The sequence below is a fragment of the Andrena cerasifolii genome, chromosome 7 (genome assembly GCF_050908995.1).
Source record: "Andrena cerasifolii isolate SP2316 chromosome 7, iyAndCera1_principal, whole genome shotgun sequence".
Taxonomy (NCBI): domain Eukaryota; kingdom Metazoa; phylum Arthropoda; class Insecta; order Hymenoptera; family Andrenidae; genus Andrena; species Andrena cerasifolii.
The window spans coordinates 835,668-855,324 of record NC_135124.1 but is presented as its reverse complement, the minus strand read 5'-3'; the positions used below and the strand labels follow the sequence as shown (position 1 = coordinate 855,324).

The following is a 19,657-nucleotide window of genomic DNA, read 5'->3' as shown; positions in this document are numbered from 1 at the left end:
AATTTGAAAACATCGTCTCAACATGATGTGTAGTTTCATCAAGTTCAAATTTCTTTTTTATAATATTTTTATAATGGAATTTTACAACGGAATTTTATAATGTCCCCAGGGCAGAGTGTCGGTCGAATCGGGTACGATATACCGCTTGTCGTCGTATGGACTTAGAGCGATTTTGGATTCTGAAATGGTGTACACTTTATGCAATTTAGACCGTATGCATGATTGCCTGCGAACCATTTCGATCTCCTTTTGCAAACACTGCGCGTAGTCGTCGAAAGTTATCGTTCTGGCTATGACGTTGGTCTTGACGCCTTTCGCTTTTTTCGTATCTTTTTTACCGTCTACGCGAAGTGCATACATTTTCGCTCTAAGACCTACGAATTCGGTCATTATCATCCCATTATTTTCGTCCTTCATCAGCCCCGGAACCTTCTTATTTAAGCGCGGCATATTATATGTATTGTCAGTAGCATAATCGCTTGTGTCGAATCTATCGATATTGCGTTTCATGGACTCGTAGATATCATCGCATCGAATGTGATAGATGAGGCTATCAGTGTCTGTGTATAGAATTTTACATTTTTGGCCATATAGTGGAGACATGTACTCGTGATGAAATTCGTACAAACAAATTTTTGATATGTTTAGAATGCACATACCCACGTATATCGGTTTGTTGAATTTCACCTCGAGTTTTCGCAATTCAACAGCTATTAAATTTTCCGAAAAAACACTTCTGCTGTGGAAATTCGGTTTCGCGATCATTGCCTCCGCGCCATATCGCCCTTCCCAGTGTGTTAAAAGTTTTATGTCCACCTGATTTCGCACATTTTCCATAGTTTTACCGAATACTGCGTTGTTCATCAATTTGTACAAATTTTTTTCAAAGTCGTTTGTCGCGCATGTTCTAAACCGTGTATTGAGTTCGATGTAATCGCGGAGCCAGGGAGATTGAGCGAATTGAAGCGCGCGGTGTATCTTTGTAATACGAAGACCGTGACTCGTGCACTGCTGCAGGTTGCGATAATGGATAACGTAACGCTGCTTATCGTATACCGTCGCGAGTAACTTGTCCTGTCTGCTGCCAGGTGGTTTGGCACGCGTCGGGCAGAACGGTAGATCGGCGTGAGCGTCGTGCAGACCTTGCGGATATTCCAGATCTACCTCGAGAATGTATCCCGTGGGCGAATCGACAGCGATCGAAGACACGTCAAAATTTGCGACATCTTCGACCCATTGAAATTTGGCGTATGGTAGGGGCTGACACATTGCCCATCCGTACAAGTTGTTCACGTCAAAGTACATCAAGTACGATGACTGTTCCGATGGGTTGTAAGATGACATGTACTTGTTATTGGCGTGTGCGTATCTTCCGGAACATTGGCTTAAACCGCCACGTATACCGCGTTCGATAAACATGACCATATCAACGTCTGTGAGCAATTCGAATGTAATTTTGGTATGTTTTAGCATGGCATCCCACGTAAAGCCAGGTAAAGTATAATAATGCGCTGAATCTAATCCGTAACTCTTGATACAACTTTCGCGAAAATTTTCAAAAATATCTGCCAATAACAAGACATCTGTTTTCAAATACAAGTCGCTGTATTCGCCCAAAGTTCTAATCCCGAAACGCTGCCAAACAATCTCGGCGTGCGCGTAATCGCTCTTGGATACAGTCTCACCCGTTAACGAACTGTAGAATGACTCGCGCGGTGGTAAGCATGGATCCTGCAGCTTGTTCGCGCAATCAAGGTATTCGTATGGAAATACACCCTTTTGCGTCAATAAATTGAAATCTTCGATGGATAATGTTTCAAATTCGGATCGTAAAATTTTTAATTTATCCGCGCTAAGAAAAGATGCTAATTTGTCGAGACTGGTATTGAGAAATTTGTATGAATCGATGAATCGCAATTTAATACATTTTCGCGAGTCTGAGTCAGCCGTATCTTCAACATTTTTTGTGAATGAAATGTACTTTTCTTTCGTTATGGGTAATACGTCAATGCTGCCTTCGAAAGCGGTAGCTATTTCCTCGATAATGAAATGCGAATCGTAGCCGAATAAATTATGGAAAACTATGGGGATGTAAAACGCATTTTTTTAATTTAAATTGCACTCCGAATGTGCTGGGCCTCTAAAGCGTCCGGATAGATGGCAATGATCGCGAACTCGTACATCTTCAGCCTTGAATGGTTCTTCGCAAATATGACAGTGTGTTGCATCGCGAAATGTCGCCCATTGTTCGGGAGTTAAATCAAGCATGGGAACATTGTTGGTCAGAATGGGTTTAGCGATGTTTGCAAAATTTTCCAGTTCGTTGACGAACCATGAAACACAATCCGCGTCGCGGCGACATCGATACGTCGACAGTGATGTATCGTACGAGCAATGCATATAATATGCAATGCTGTGCACTTTATGGTGTTGATACGCGCGCAATTTACTATCCATTTCACCCATTCGGTGATTGTCCTCTGTTTTTTCAATGATGCACTCAAGATCGGCGTACACCATGAAGGGGAGCCGCTCCTGCATACAGTGGTTGCTGAATTTGAGCAGATTGTTTCCTACGCTGGGCAACAGGATGGCGCAATCATTCATTTGCCCGCAGTCCAGCGAATGGGCCTCCAACTTCTCGGCAGATCCAAAGTAGTGCATACATCTGCAAAAAAAAATCAAAATTTTTTTATTTAATTTTTTTATTTAATTTTTTTCAACGTTTCATAAGTTTATGTACATACCGATCGCAGATGAATTTTTTTTCTCTGTGCCTGCTCAAGTGCATGCTCACCAGTCGGGATAAGTCCTTGATCAGCACAAAGTGCCCTACATCACCGTGCTCATGATTCGGCGTGTAGAGCAGATTGACGTGTCGATCCCTCTTTTGGCTGGTGAGACGCAGCGGAAAGACCGTCGATCCTTTCTCCATCCCGAAGGTGTACACGTTGACGGAGATGACGTTCTGCCGCTCAAACTTCCCAAGCTGCTCTAGGGACATTGGAAACTCAATGTCTTGGAGATTTAGCACCAATGTATAATGTGGATATGAACTTGGCCGATGAGGGTTTCTTTCGGCGGGATGGAGAGCTGCGACCACTGCCCGCGCGAAGCAGGCGTTATCCTCGGATCGCACGCTAATTGTCGCTTTCTTCATCAATATTTCCCGTGGCAACTTGAAGTAGCACCCTGCGCGCAGCGGATTGTACTTATTAACGTTGACGGTTAGGTTGAGAATCCTCATCAATGCCCATCCGCTATCGCGTTCCTGAAATTCTTCCAACGATGCCAGGGTGGGTTCGATGACGCATCGTTGGTACCACTCCTGTAGATCACATGTACCGAAGAGTTCGCAGTTCCGGGTATTGATGCTTTTCCAAGCATGTTTGTCCCCCGCCACAAATTCACCGTTGAACACAGTGTTCACTTTGAGGTTCTGATGTTTCCTCAAGGCGCCTCGTACATACTCCAGCACAATGGTCCCCGCATCCTCGAGGAAGTTGCGCGGCTCGATATAGTTCGAATTTAACACTGCACCAGTTAATACGCGGGTATCGAACGCAGTGCCTATTTCGCGCCACAAAAGTCCTGTGCTCGAATGTCCAGCACCTTCATGCACGAAACGTCCGCGCAACGAATATTTTAGTCCTTCGAGATGAGCGATTCGAGCAACCAGCGATTGCTGAACACCGATCGATAATCGCGGGCGTTTCACTCGGCTGTGTTCTTCCAACGATTCGATGCACTCGTTCCACCGTTCTTCCCACGCGAGGTATTCTTCCTGTGAAATCAATCGCGCAGATTGATCCAACAATTGGCGTTCTACTTGCGCGAATTCTGCCATGGTTGTAAATGAAATATGTCTTTTCCTCGCAACACGTTGCAACGATTTGAGGCTTTGTGCAGTTTAGAGTGCGCTTTTTAAGACTGATACCATGGTTTGGTATCTCTGCCTAACTCTTTTGGCGTACCCCCTCCCTCGAATGCACCGCATGCAAAAACGACGATCCGTCCCAGCATGGTTCTGTGCAGTTTCTACTGATACAGCATAATTCTTTCTATGATTCGCGCGTATGACGAATTAGCGCGCAAAATCATCCGACACAGTTTCTGCTGACGCCGCATAATTCTAAGATTCGGCGCTTTCACAGATATTATATTACATTCAACACGTGTCGAGACTTTTATCCTTGAAGGTGGGGCTCAAATTACATACAATCGCGCGATATGCTGCGATGTTAAGATTGGAAAACATTATGGAAAAATTGGTAGCTTTAAAATAAAATGCTGTGGTGGGGGAGGCAATTGCACCTCTATTTAAGCCGAGCTCTTGGACGCTATTCCATCAATCGCTCAGTAGCCTCAGTGACTTTGACGGAACAGACGGTACTCCGTAAAAAATATAGTGCACATCAAAATGTACAAACACAGCTTAAACGATTCATCCTGCGCAGCCGGCAACGATGGTGGGTTTCCAAATAAATGTGAACAACAGCAGCAACAACTACATCATCATCAACAATCCAATATGAGGTATGTACACGTTACTATACACTTTTCATTTACTTCATTCACTGTAAACGCAAACGACCGAAGTATCAATTTCATGTACTTGTTTCTTACAGTTCTGGATCCGTATCGCTAAAAACGATGAAAACATCGAAACCATCAATCGTACGGATCCTGGGGCGTGATTAACCACTGACTGCAACAGCTTATAAACGTCTAACTATAGGAATTCGCATTGGTATGGATTTGTGTCATGTTGAGATCGCCATAGCCGACAATAAAGGTAGCGAGTTAAGCTTTTCAATGTCTACGTGGAAGCTCCTGCTACAAAACGAGGTGGACATACTCCAACGATTACGCAGCAACGCAACATCGCCCCAAACTCACATTATAATTGATCATTTACGACTAGAGTTCACGTGTATGCATGATGATCAACTTATTAAAATCACCGATAATCGCGTTGTCATATATATGACTGAAGCCACGATGTGTAAATTATTCGCGTACAATCATTGCATTGAACATATGTATACGTGGCTAACTGAAAATATGTACTCTGTAAGCAGTAAATATGCCACTTTCGTAGACGTTCTACGTAGCGCTACCGCGCCAACAGATTATGTAAAATTAATTTCTGAAAGCGAACACTTCGAACAGCATTCATTGATTGATTGTGAATTGTTAGCATCAATCAATCATATTGTGCATGATGCTCGTAGTAAAAAATGTTAAATTATATTCTTTTATGATTTGTAACAATATATATATATATATATATATATATATATATATATATATATCTTAAACGTATATGATTTGTACCATTTCATTCATCCATCATCCTCCTCTTATCGCCTAATTTTTAAGATTCGCCGTTTCCATAATTATTATTTCTCTGCGTTGAGAAAAAAAAATTTCTGCTGACGCTGCATAATTCTATTTCGTTCTTCGCGCTGCCAAGTGACATCACCCTGCACGACTGCTCCAGAGGAGTCGAATTACGCGAGATCGCGCGAAACGCAGCGACGTTAAATCGGAACGCTTTGAAATACTGTTAGCTTTAGAATGCATGCGATTCTATCCCCTATGTAGTGGTGTCCTTTTCCCTCCTAGAATTTTAAGTTTAAAGTAATTCTCCGTCTCTTTCCCCGAAGACGCGGTGTCGAGAAACGCCGACCTTTCCCGACATCGTTCGAAACAATTTCTGATAAAATTTCTCATAAAAATAAATTATTATACGCCGACGTTGTGTGTGCGTGCGTGCGTGCGTGCATGTGTGCGTGCGTGTGTGTGTGTGTGTGTGTGTGTGTGTGTGTGTGTGTGTGTGTGTGTGTGTGTGTGTGTGTGTGCGTGTGTGTGTGCGTGTGCGCCACATATGTGACGCTCCGTTGGTTTCGGTATATGTACCATTCGGAAAAGACTAATGTCAGAGACGGCGTTTGGGGGAGTTGGTTAGGCGGCTGACTCGTACCGCGGGGAGGTCTTGGGTTCGAGCCCCGTCGCCCCGAGAAGTTTTTTCATTTATATTAATATCATAAAATTAATATTTCCTTCCTTACCGACAGTCTGTACCACGCTCCAGAGTAGCGCACCGTCACCCCGCGGTTCCTTCTCCTCCTCCTCGATGATACCCCCCACCACTCCGCCATCTCTATGACGTCATCCGCCGCCAGCCCGCCGACAAAAAAACAAATTTTCAAATTTGAGTTTCAAGGTCATGATCATGACCTTGAAACTCAAATTTGAATTAGCATCCCCATTGCCATACTACTGATTATTATTTTAAAAGATACGATGGTCAAGTTCGGTTTTTCAAATGGAACTATTTTTTTTGAAGACCTGAGTTGATAGTGCGTTCCAAGACAAATTCAATAAGCTTTAATGTATACACTTTATTTCCACTGGTTTTTAAGATATTGCGCTTGCAAAATTACTGATTTTCACTGGAAGTAAACCCTCTGGAATAGCAAGGCCCGGGGTCGGTCTTACTGGCGCCACGGGTGGCATTGCCTGTTGAAACTGATACCTACCTGCCAAAGGTCCACGACAGGCTTTGCAGGCCCAAAAGCTGGACAATTCTTTTCCGTTAGAAATGCTACTTAGGTAGATACCATCCATTAGGTAGATATCCATTACAGCGTATTAAAAAATTATTTTCTTCATCGTGTAGATAGGGACAGTGATGACAATGTATTCCTGGTGTTCCGTACAGGAAGAAAGGGGGTATAAACACGAGCTTCGATATCAAAACAAAAGCATGCGTTGACGTATTCCGTGCGAGAGAAGGTGGGCATTGGGGAGGAGGTATTGCTGTGAAGAGGGCCTCTTCAAGAGAGCAGCTGTTTGTGAGGGATGCAAATCCGATTGGTTCTGATACAATCTGCTCCCTATGGTTGAAATTTAGTCTAGCAACTTTCACTCCTCCTAACCTAACCAATCCAACTTGCATCCCTCCCAAAAGAACCGGCCATCCGAGCGTAGAAGCAAGTGCGAAATAAAAGTAACGATGCGCTTCTCGATACCGCGGATGTACCTACCTAAGTAGCATTTCTGACGGAAAAGAATTGTCCAGCCCTTGGGCCTGCCATTTCTGGCGTAGACCTTTGGCAGGTAAGTATCCATTTCAACAGGCAGTGCCACCCGTGGCGTCAGTAAGACCGCCCCCGGTTTTTGCCATTTCAGAGGGGTTTCTTGCAGTGAAAATCAGTAAATTTGCAAGCGCAATATCTTAAAAACCAGTGGAAATAAAGTGTATACATTAAAGCTTATTGAATTTGTCTTGGAACGCACTATCAACTCAGGTCTTCAAAAAAAATAGTTCCATTTGAAAAACCGAACTTGACCATCGTATCTTTTAAAATAATAATCGGAAACAAAATTCGTTCGCGCTAATAAATGGGCCCCCTCGAACCATGCAATTCCCTATTTTTTTTATATTTTTATCGACAATACTTTAAGAGATATCGCGCTGTCCACTCCTTAGTGGGACACCCTGTATAGTAGGTGTAAGTTGTACAATTTATTAGTCGTTAAGGAACTGTCTATTACATCTCGCACTGATCGTCGGCGGCTTAAGCCGGCTGTCGCGATCGACTTCGAAGCATCACTGTGTCACCATCTCGACAATTGTCGCCGAAACAGGTGCTTTCTCCCCACTCTTCTTAGCTAGCGCCGATTCCTCTATCGCGAAAGATTCTGGCATTCGGTCTTCTGGAGTCGGTACTCACGCAAACCGCTACTCGTTACTCGATTAAGCTGGAGAAAGAGATAGAGAGAACGGCAGTGAAAAAGACCAAAACGGTATTCTCGAATTGTTACGCGCGGTTCCAAAGTGCTGGTATATTTTAAATCTCTGTTAATAAAACATAAAATACCGCTTACTCTACTAGTGCTGATGAAAACTAGAATTCTACTTACAATTAACTAAGCCTAATTAGAACTAATTAAAACTACTTAGACTAAAACCAGATCTACTTAAAGCTAATAAATCTAGAATTAAAACTAAACCTATTTTACAACGAACAGCGATATTGTCCCCATCGCGCGATACTTGTAACCGCAGTCTCGTTTTGAACATCCCCAAAGTCATATCGGTTCGCTACAATGCTGTACATACGATCCATTGATCCACGGTTAGAGTGGTAACCACAGGATCAAATCTCGGCAGCACGTCGAGTACGTTCCGGATGTGATGCTCTCCCCCTTCCCCCTCTCTGTGATGGTTCTAGGGACTGGGTTGATACTCGTGGAGCACAGAACTGTTCTGCTCGGTGTTGCGCCTTTGAAGTAGTAAGAATTCGGTTCAATTGTAAAGAAAGACTGTGTTCTTTGTAGTGTAACTGTTTATCTATTTATTTATAACAACTTATAGATGATGAAACGAAATATAACGGAACCCAAAATAAACGTGTAGTCTCTACTACGTTCCAGAACAAAATGCCGCTCTCGGGCGTCGTTATTTCGCATTCCTACGGCGATATAAAAAAAAGTTTGTACATCGAGTGGATTACATACATGTCATGTTGTTGGTTTAGCTGTTGCTACACGAGTGTTTAACGCCTTAGCTATGATTAAATATATGACGCGTACAAATATTATTAATAACAATATAATAACCTAACGCATCATAATAAACATAAGATGAACACAATTATAATGTCTTTCTACTTTCACATTTGCAAATTCTATTCCTATTAGGAAAAGAGTCGAATTTAAACTCTTTGGCAATTTATCATGGCAGACAACCTTCTAACAGTAGCCCCAAATTCTTCTTTTAGTGGAAAACGCATTGTTATTAATATGAGGTTGCGCAGTTGTAACGTTCTCAAACATGGCGTTGCCGTTTATTACAGGAGATTCCACGTGTAGAGCGGTTACCCGTGGAATTGTTGGATTTGGTTCGGTTGGCATGCGATAAAGAAATGAATTTCAAGAAACCAGAGTCCTTCTTTCAACAATAATAACAAAATGGTTTATTCAAAAATAAGTTTTGACGCTAGGTCGAATTGAACATAGGATATTACACTTAGTCGTGTGAACTTTGGCGATAAATAAATGAACATGAGACAATTACGTAAAGACGTATCGCTCGGTAATAAGAATATTATTCTATTTCGGTTTCGGTTCTAAGTCGGTATAGCTGAACAATGATTAACCAAAATTACGCTCGGTCATTAAAACAGAATATAGGATCGTTCGACGATTTTGTTATTAAATAGTTAGAACCTTTGGTTAATTAATATGTATAATATAATTACTAGGCTAATTGATAGTTGAACATGAATCTGGATACGAAGTCGGAATGGCGTATAATACAAGGTTCGACGCTTGGTCGTATTAAACTGAACGTAAAGATTGTCTGGCGGTTTCGTTATAGAAATTGACAGGATTACTTCTCTCTGAGTATAATATATTAATGGTGCCTATCAGCTGGCCTACGCTTTTTTAGTAAGGAATTTGAAGGGCTAATTAAAGCGTCCTCGAATGGAATTTTGAGGGGGTAACTAAAGCGTCCTCGAATGGAAGTTTGAGGGGCTAACTAAAGCGTCCTCGAATGGAATTTGAGGGGCTAACTAAAGCGTCCTCGAATGGAATTTGAGGGAGTAACTAAAGTCCTCGTATGAAATGGGGGGGTTGATTTAAAGCGTCCTTGGGATGGTTTAGTGTCAGAACCAAAACTAGCCTCTCCTGCAGGCAGGCCTATATTTATACTCTTTGCTGGAGCTTGACCCGTGCCAATCAGTTGCTGCGTAATTATTCGTATCAATCAGATTTTATGTCCGGTTCCCGCTAGTCGCGCACTACGCTCAGTTTAATCGGCGTCCGGTTGAACGTGCAGTATGCGCATACGCGCTCAAGTCGTTCACGGCGCTGGATTTAGTTTGAACGGGCGGTTATGCGCATGCGTTGCGCGTGATTTAGTTTAAGTGTTCTCCGCTACGTGTCTCAATACTAGAATGAAAACAACGATAATTGTAGAATGGAAATAGAAAGATTTACAGCGGTAGTAGCGATATGTTACACGGTACGCAACAACATCCAGCACAATTTTATATACAATGTTTGATAATAACTGCTTTCTGCATAGGATGTTTAATTATCTTATAATAAGTGTAAAACTTTCATTTTCTGTTTCAGTCTTTTACTAATAAAAAATGTCTAACCACCAGACTTTCCGTTTAATTTTTTACAAGTACAACGCAAACACAGAAGTTTCTTTCCGCATTCAGAATAGAATATGGAAATAGCAAACAGCTCTCTCTCGTGTTCAGCAGGCAGCCGCTTATCTATCAGTATTACCATTTCTGTGCAGAAAAAAACCTGCTGTAATACCGACCTGCCAAATTGGCCAGGTCACGTGATATGTCTACCCCCTTAAGGGGGTACATGGGTATTAGACAGCTAAAATCAACGATTGCTTCTGGGCTAGATTGTAGACCCAGTAATAACATAAACATTTGCTCTTTTAAGAATTCTTTCTTAGGGATATAAAACATATTTCAAATAAGAATGTTTATAAAATATTTAAAACTAATTAATATTCAAAAGGTCAAAGTGGGTGCTTGCACAATGCGCGCTTCCATTTGGTAAACACGATTTCGATTGACCGACTAATCTAAAAGCAAAATCGCTGTATATGAGTAGCCTTTAACTTAGAATCTGCAATATGGAACTCGGTAGAAAATTTTAATAAAAATTCACGGAGTTCTACAACAAATATCGACTTTCAAGAATTTTACTGAAGTAATTCTGTGATAAATGTTGTCTTAAATGTTGTTAAAGTTATGTGATTTTAGTGAGCGAGTTCCACATTGTGGAGAAAAGTGTTTTGTAGGTTCAGTTAAAATTTCAACAAAAAATATCGATCCATTCTCAAGTTACCATGTTCACCGTCTTGAGAAACATAGTTTTGAGAAGTCCGAATTAAAGCCTGCCGCGACGCGTTTACCTGCATTAGCCTGCCAGTTACTTTTTACGCTGTAACTCTCGCAATTTTTCTAATTTTCCAATGAAATCTTTTTCAAAGTGCTTCTAAGACTTTTAGCTATCGTGAACAATCGAAAAAAATTCGATTTTTTTATCTCGAAATAATCATGTACCCCCTTATCCGGGGACCGCTGTACTTCACCGCCTCAGACACGTCTTGCTCGTATGCAGCTAACCGCGATAATGCATGCGAACAGGTGATTCTGGGTTAGATCCACTAACGCAAATCAAGATTCTTATATTTTGCATTAAATATGCATGAAAGTATTACCAATCGATTGAGGAAAATTCTCTTGATGAAAATGAGTCACAACGCGAACTCATTCGAACTATTTTAAATTGTACGTAACATACAACTTCTGTCTACGTAATTCAGAAGTGATTTGAATTATGTACCACATAGACTTAATCAGGTTTTATCTAGGTGAATATTTAACATTGGTAGGAGTAAAATAATCTTATTTGTAAAAAAGAATTTGATATTCTTAGATTCTAATAAATAAAATATATGATAGTTTAATTATTAAACTTTAATATATGAAAATAAGCACAAGAATATAAGTTACATAGAACTACTGCTCTGTGGCATAGAATTCAGAACGAAGAGTGAGCTGGACAGAACTTTTCAAGCAGAAATGATTGCTCCGAAAACCCAGACCGCCTAGAAGGGGCAATTTTCAAAATTCTGCGCTAGTCATTATGCGAACACTTTGAGCGGCACAAGATTTTAAATATGTCTCTTCAAGTCGATCAGTCCTTTCCGAGTCTTTGCTTGTGCCGGGAAAGTTGAGTCCAGCTGGCCGCAGGCTTTGAACACATTCCAACGCTAATGAAAATTTAAACTTTTATATTGTTTATTATATGTCCCGCACCTGTCAATGAATAGGTGAGGTTTTCCGATGAAAATGTGGCTAAATACGACCTTATTCAGACTACTTTTAATTGTACATAATTCGAATTGCTTCCGAATTCCATCGACCAATCGTACATCGTGTATGATTACAAATGGTTCCAATTAGGTCGAGTTTGGGCTCATTTTCATTACGGACTTTTATCAATCAATTGGTAATACTTCTACAAAGATCTAATAGAAAATATAGTAATTAAAATGACTAATCGGAGGACTGCTACGCGACCGTATGATCGTTGAGACGGCGAAGAGCAAATCAAACTCCGAGCCTGGTTTGATATTAAAATAAACAATCGAGTACTCTCGGACCATACTTTTGATGGTTTCCAGAATATATCGACGTGAAAATACGCCGACGCCAATCAAAGCGTTAAACTAATAAGCTTGAACGAAAGAAAATTATAACTTTACGATTAACTACATGAAGACTTTTTCTTGCAGGATGACACCCGCATAATGAATGTAGGGAACCGGAGGGGATGGATACACGATCCAAGCAGTAAGTTGCATTGAAATTACTTTGTATTACAATGTTGGGGTGTTCGTGAAGAAAGAAATTAAGAAAGACATGATAAGAAAATATTGTAAGATGTTATTGTAAAGAATGGGAAGATATTTATTTCAAAATGGTATGAAAACCAATGAGAGTGTAGGAGCTAACGGTGGGCGGGATATTGAAAGATATAGTTTTGTCTTAAAAAAAAATCCGTACCTCGGGACCAAGCGCGCACTCTTTTCAATACGGGTAATCTATTCCAGGGGTTGAAAACGGGTATGATATCGGTTTTGTTTCTCAAAATAGTTGTAAGACTCGAAATAATCTTCAAACAGTTACGAGTCTAAAAGGTTCTGGCCTACATTGGTTTCGGTAACGGTTCTATAAAACCGATGTGATATCGGTTCCATAACGGTTACCTATGTTGGGGTTATGGATCGAAAGAAATTGCGGCTTATACGGGGTGTTCGGCTACACGTGGGAATAAATTTAAGGGAATTTGCACCAAAATAAGACTACAATCAAGAATAACGATATTACGGTTGAGGCTTCTTTCGTTAGTTATAAGCGTTTATAGATACGCCTAAAAGCAGGAAATCCGCGTGCAGCGGTGCACGTGGGGCAAGTGAGGCGAGGGTTCGAGCAGTGGTATTCAAAGTCACGGTCGCACGGGGTTACTGACCACATATGGACTGCGATGAAATTAAAAATCTTCTAGTTACTTCACACTAAAACATGTGACAAAATTTAAAAAAGAACACAAGTTTATTCGCACTGAACACGCAAAAAAACATCGGATTTACACGCACTCAGACAATTGAACCCGTACCTCTTACTGATTGTCTACTTAGCGTAATAAATATCCATAAAATTACCTTCTTTAAAAAAAGGTACAAAAAAGTGCACCAAGTATACGCGCGCGCACAGACGAACGAAAAAAACTGTCGTAAATTTATTAATGTGCTATATTTAGGTTTACAAAATTAATTATATACAAAAATTGCGCCAATTATAAAAATGGGTATTTATACAAACAAAAAATGTTTTAAATAATATTAATCAGATATATTTTTATTTTATACAAATAAATATTTCAATACCAATAAATATTTTATTCAAAATACTTGGCGCTGCGAAACCGAAAAAATGTTAATTGCCTTGGTAGGAATAATAAAATAAGACAAGACACCATTGAGAAAAGAAAGAAAGAAAAATATTAATGAAATTTATACATATTTATTCAGTTTAGCAACACCAATTCGGAGCGCAGCGCTATGTATTTTGAATAAAATATTTATTGGCAGAGTAGATGTACCCTTTGTGGTCATTACACTGTTTTTGGCCATGTGCTTAATTATCTCATTTTTAAATTGCTTGCAGATCATTATTATGTGGAGAATTTCACATCATAAATATTTTGTTCAGTATACCAACAGAAATATAAGGTTACATTTATTGCTTACACGGAAAAATATTATATTTTTTAAGAAGTGGCCAAAACTGGTATAATATCTTAAAGTGGCCACAAATGGTGCATCCACCCTATTGAAATATTTATTTGTATAAAACAAAAATATATCTGCTTAATATTATTTAATACATTTTTTGTTTGTAAAAATAGCCATTGTTATAATTGGCGCAATTTTTGCATATCATTAATTTTGTAAAGCTAAATATAACACATTAATAAATTTACGGCAATTTTTTTCGTTCATCTGCGCGCGCGTCTATACTTGGCCCACTTTTTTGTACCTTTTTTTTAAAAAAAGATAATTTCGTGGAGATAAGTTTAACCCCACGCTCAGCAGTGTCATTAACCTTTTTCAATCATTGAACGATCAATCCGTATTTAAAATCGTTCTTACCCTCCCATAAATCAGGATCTTTTTTTAAAAATACAATGGGAGTTAAGAATCATTCCAAAATTGTTTTGAACCTTGAGAAATAAAATGTTCAATTCCTCTTTCAATATAGTTTCCTACGCCATTTGAAGTAATTATAAATTTTTTGCAAAATTAGTCGGCTTCAATATTATCGCTTCCACCATTCGTAATTTTGTGCTTTTCCCCACAGGTTTATCGCAAAATGCTAACACTGTCGTTTCTGTCGAAAAATACCATAAACATTTTCATTTTTTTAATAGCTATAAGGCTTATTGTTTTATCGATATTGCGGTACGCATAGAGTTTTTGCAAAAACTCTCAGTCTTGGTGTGGAGCTTCCGCCGTCATTGTAGCTCGAATTCACGGTTTTATATAAATACTGGCGAGAAAGACACACATATCACGAATTCCAGTTTCTTCTTCGACAGTTGTTGAGAATTGGTGTTTACATAAATATATTTTGAAGAAATATAAAGCTTTTGATATCCATCGAGCGTGGTGGAAAGCTCCCGGGGCTCGAAAGCTTATATTTTTTGGTGGAGTCCCACACAGCAAAAAATTATAAACTGTAAAAATTCTTTGTAATCTTCTCTAGGTTGCTGTTCTCTTTATAAAACGTCTATTCCAAATTTTATTGTTTCTTGAGTGACTGTATCTTCAATTGTTTGACCGACATATTGGGTTTCAATTCCGTGTACAACATTCAATTTGTTGATTGTTGTCCAAAAATATTGAAATTTTTTAAATAGTGGAAAAATTGGACCAGAAGTTTGACACATTTTTTCTTTAAGTAGTCGTCTAGTAGGTGTCGAAAGTTGTATATCATATTTCGGCGCTGTTACGGGCCAGGTAGAGTGAAATAGGCTTATTTTGTACAAATTAAATTTGAGTTTCACTGTACATATGGACTTAATACTAAATAAGTAAGGAATTATAATATTTTCTATAACAGGCTTGGGAATTAAGTGAACTTTTTGGCCGAGTTTCAGAAGCAACGCTTTCTTTCTCCCGCCGCGCGCCTTGGCCCCCGCGGCGGCCTAATGAGCTCGGAGCGCCTCAGGCCCATACCATATGAACCGCGCGTGGCGCATTAGGGCGACATTGTATCAATGGGTTTCCACATCGTCCCAGAGAGTACGATTGTCGATGCGTTTCTGTTTTGTCAACTCGCTACGCGCGGTTCACGTGGTACGCGTCTGAGGTGGTTCGAGTACTACGGCAGTCGCGGAGGCCAATACGCGCGGCGGGAGAAAGAGGGAGTTGCTTCTGAAACTCGGCCGAAAAGTTCACTTAATTCTCAAGCCTGCTCTAAAATATGGAATATTTCATTTAAATTTTCAGAAAGACGCTACTCTTTACATTTACATTTAAAACTTCGCATTCGATGTGCCACGGCTTCCCGAAGTTCAATCTATCTTAAAGGACAATTTTAATCCGCCGGCGGAAGCGCCTAAAAGTTTTACACGAGCGGTCGCGTTGTGTACTCCGTACACGGGGGTCTGTTTTGCCTGAAAAAACATTTTTCCTTGATGTAATGTACCCAGCACCCCTATGTATTCTGCCAGCGGATATTTTTGCATCATACTACGTACTTCTCAGGTTCAAATTCAGTTTGAAAGAGTCTCTGATTGAATGAAAATGAAAGTAGGTATGCCGCCTATGCTGTCGGCGAGCGCGCCCGTGCACTCACATGTTTCCGAGGTGTCTGTCTCCAATTGCTTTGGTTATTGGATATGTTTTACAGGACCGAAAAATAAGAAACAGATCTCCTGTTTTTGGCCTGCTTGCATGTTTAGGGGTTGAAACCACCCCTCAAATTTCAGGAGAATAGGTGGTGCCATCCTCCGATTGCTTTGGTTTTTGGCCAACGCAATCGGAGACGAACATCTGAAAATCATATAACTTTGAGGGATGGTTTTAATAAAATTCTTCGACGGGCGTAGCTCCAGAATCACCCTGTATCATTTGTGCAGTGTGTGACCCGACTACCCTTCGTGTAATCGGTCTGCGCGAAGTAGGGCGCAAGTTCGATCATTATCAGTACTGCTGCCCGAGAGGACTAAGATTTACTTTAATATTATAGTCCACGTATGTTTTGTAATAAAGTGTTTCTATCGTCCCCTGAATTCAATAACTGGCATCCAGATATCTACGCTCCTACAATCCACCGTTAATACGCCTCCTGGAGAGACACAGGAAGAAATGGGGTAGTCCGCCGTCGACGCGTGGTCTTCCCTTATAATTCACACAATATCTCTTGAGTATAAACACGAGCTCCAATATCCAAACAAAAGCATGCGTTGACATATTCCGTGCGAGAGAAGGTGGGCATTGGGGAGGAGGTATTGTTGTGAAGAGGGCCTCTTCAAGAGGGCAGCCGTTTGGGAGGGATGCAAATCCGGTTGGTCCTATTACAATCTGATCTAGCAACTTTCACACCTCCTAACCTACCCAATCGAACTTGCATCCCTCACAAAAGAACCGGCCATTGAAGCGTAGAAGGAAGTGCGAAATAAAAGACTATTGTAGTTGAAAATTGAAGGTCTGTGAAGATAGCACCCCCAAATTCGAATTTTTGGAAGAACTCAACGGCATTTGTCGTTTGTCCCTCGTTTGCCCACGTTTGCCCATAAAATTTTTTTTTTGCCCACCCTCCAAAAAAAAGGTATGAATAAAATACAAAATTTGTCTTCATCACCCACCATGAATGCATTTCAATTTTTTAACAGAAGGATACGAATGTGCCCGACCTGGCCACGTTTGCCCACTCTCAGATTTCATTTGCCCACCATCCAGAATTTAAATAAAAAATTAAAACCACGAAAAAATAAGTATAGATGAAGCGATCGCGTTAAAGTTCGATTATTCTCGAAAATATTATCAAAATCGTTCTTTCAACGGTGCAGTTCGTTAGTTTAGATGTAGAAGAGATTTTCCCATCCATTAATTTCGTATGCCCACCCTCCAGAATCGAATTATTAATAAAAATAGCCAAGAAGTGCGGTACCCGTTGAAGCGATTGTGTTAAAGTTCGATTTTTTATTAATTAAATTAAACGATGGGAGGCTACGAAAAAGACAACGCATAATACTTTGCCTCGCTTCGAAAGTGGAGGTAGGAATGATATCGATGAAACAATACTAATATGCGTATCAATATCTTTTTATTTATATGTAGAATGATGTAATATTTTCAACAAAGGAAGATAAAGATATCAGGGAGTGAAGGAAAGAAAGATATATCAATTTATTCGACGGGAATTCATGCGACGACCCCACACACTTTATTCGCATATACTGTATATTCGTCGTTGCAAAACGTTTTTATTTACTGGAATAAATTAAATGGCAATAACATGGACACTGGCAGTAATTGGGACAGCTAATACTTCTTTACAAATATGTTTTGTTGCTGTATACAGTTTAGCAGTTTATTTAAACCTTATTGTTCTAATTAAGTGATTGTATTAGTTACTTATAACGCATATTTTCATTAATCATCAACAGAGGTTGCTTGTGGAATCTAAGACTGCAGTCTTAATATTTCTGTAACAGATTTTGTAATGGAAGTGCTTAATAGTTGTATTGTAAGCGTACAAAATTTTACCAAAGATTCATAAGATGTGAAATATTACCTGAAATATGGTATGCAAATAATTTGCAACGTAGATCCGCATCTGTATCTTTTCTTGTAGCTGTCTTCTGTCTGTATAATTCGTGACCTCGCGGCCTACCCTTCTTATGGTGATCCCATCTAGTCAAGCGTGGTCTTCAACTTCCATACTGTTTTCCGCCCTTCCCGTGGTTCTTCGATAGGCGTCAGCTCACACCATCTTGCTTGGTTTACATTGCCTCTACCTGAGGCGCAACGCGTCCGTTGGATCTTTATAAACCGACGCTATCTATCTGTCTTCTGTCTGTTTGTTCCTATGAACTTATAAATGTATCTAAATAAATTAAATTGTGAATTAAATTTATTATTCCCTTCGTCCCTTTTTTGGGAAAGTTACAGTGGCGTCGATCCTCTCGCGTGATCGCATGATCCGCGAGGAAAAGTCCTATTGCTAATAATTGTGACGCAGTCAGTGGTCCTGCACTTTACACCGCTGTCGACGCCGCATCAATTCAATAGTTGTATTATAGTAATATCAGAATTTTTATATTTTTATAAATATTATTGTTGACGGATTTATTTTTATCCTTTGTGGATTTGTAATTGTCCTCAACTATTCCATCCGGATATTTCATTTTATTTCGTTGCAAAAAGATTTCGGGGTCTATAACCACATATGATTTTGCTTCTCTAAGTAATTGCATTGCTGATCGACATGTTCTACACGTGACTGTTTGTGTATTGAAGAATTGCGCAACAAAGTTAAGGAAATCTTGTTCAAAATCTTCAGTTGTGTTTGTAGTAATTATATCTATTATACACAATTTTCTCTTATGTATTTTACATTTGCCGAAGATTTTATTTTCTTGCACACTGCAAATATCTGTTGCAAGTTTTGAAAGTAGCCAATTGGAACTTGTAGTACAATCTACAATATTATTGCGAATTTCAAATATTGTACATAAAATTGCTCCTCGCTCTTCATCCACGGAGTTGTTAATATTCTCCACAGCGTATTTTTTGACGAACGTAAAAAATATATTGTCTGAATTATCATCGATCCAGTTTTTGAATGTACTATAGTTGCAATACGCACTGGTGAGTACTTCAACCAATGAGTCGAATGCACACGTATTTTTAATATATATTTTTTCGCCATTCAGATTAACCAAACTACAGTTGTTTCCATTTCTTAATATTTCATTTTTTCTTTTCCTTAATGGCCTATCATATGTGAGGTGAATGTCTGGGCATGGAGTTAAATATTTCCCTCTAGGAGTATTTTTTTTTATTGATTAAGATCTTCTGTATTACATTCAATGTATTGTGTTGTTCTACAGCTGCGGTTAGACTTCGATTTTGTATATTTTCATCGTTGTCCACTTGTAAATCTTTTGATTTACTTGATTTCACTTCAATATTTAACCCTTTCCAGTTTTCTTGTTCCCTTAAATAATCACAAGTATCCGTAGCGTCCTGCACATTTTCGCCAAAATCACGTGAATCAATTTTTCTTTCTTTTTCATGTCTTTCTTCAGTAGTCAGCAGTGCAATTTTTTCGTTGGTTCGTTTAATTGCAGCACGTTACAATTTTGAGAGATTTTCAATAGATTTTATGTGCTGGATGATAAATTTATCGACGCTCATCACCTGTGTCCAGAGAGGAAAATGTCTAGATAATTTAACTAAATAAGGGACAAGTTCTGGACAATAAAATGCGTTTAATCTATCTGTATCTACACTGTTTTTTGTCAT

General features: G+C 39.5%; 1 protein-coding gene and 1 pseudogene across 1 annotated transcript in view; one reads left to right on the top strand and one right to left on the bottom strand.

Annotated features, from left to right (window-relative positions):
* Cow (Proteoglycan Cow) overlaps positions 1 to 19,657 on the top strand; it is a 1,009,917-nt gene that overhangs the window by 290,716 nt on the left and 699,544 nt on the right. The window contains exon 2 of the mRNA XM_076816204.1: positions 12,353 to 12,410. Within this exon, the coding sequence (XP_076672319.1) occupies positions 12,353 to 12,410 (58 nt within the window). The remainder of the gene's footprint in view (positions 1 to 12,352; positions 12,411 to 19,657) is intronic.
* Positions 12,743 to 15,035, bottom strand: LOC143371166 (uncharacterized; annotated as a pseudogene).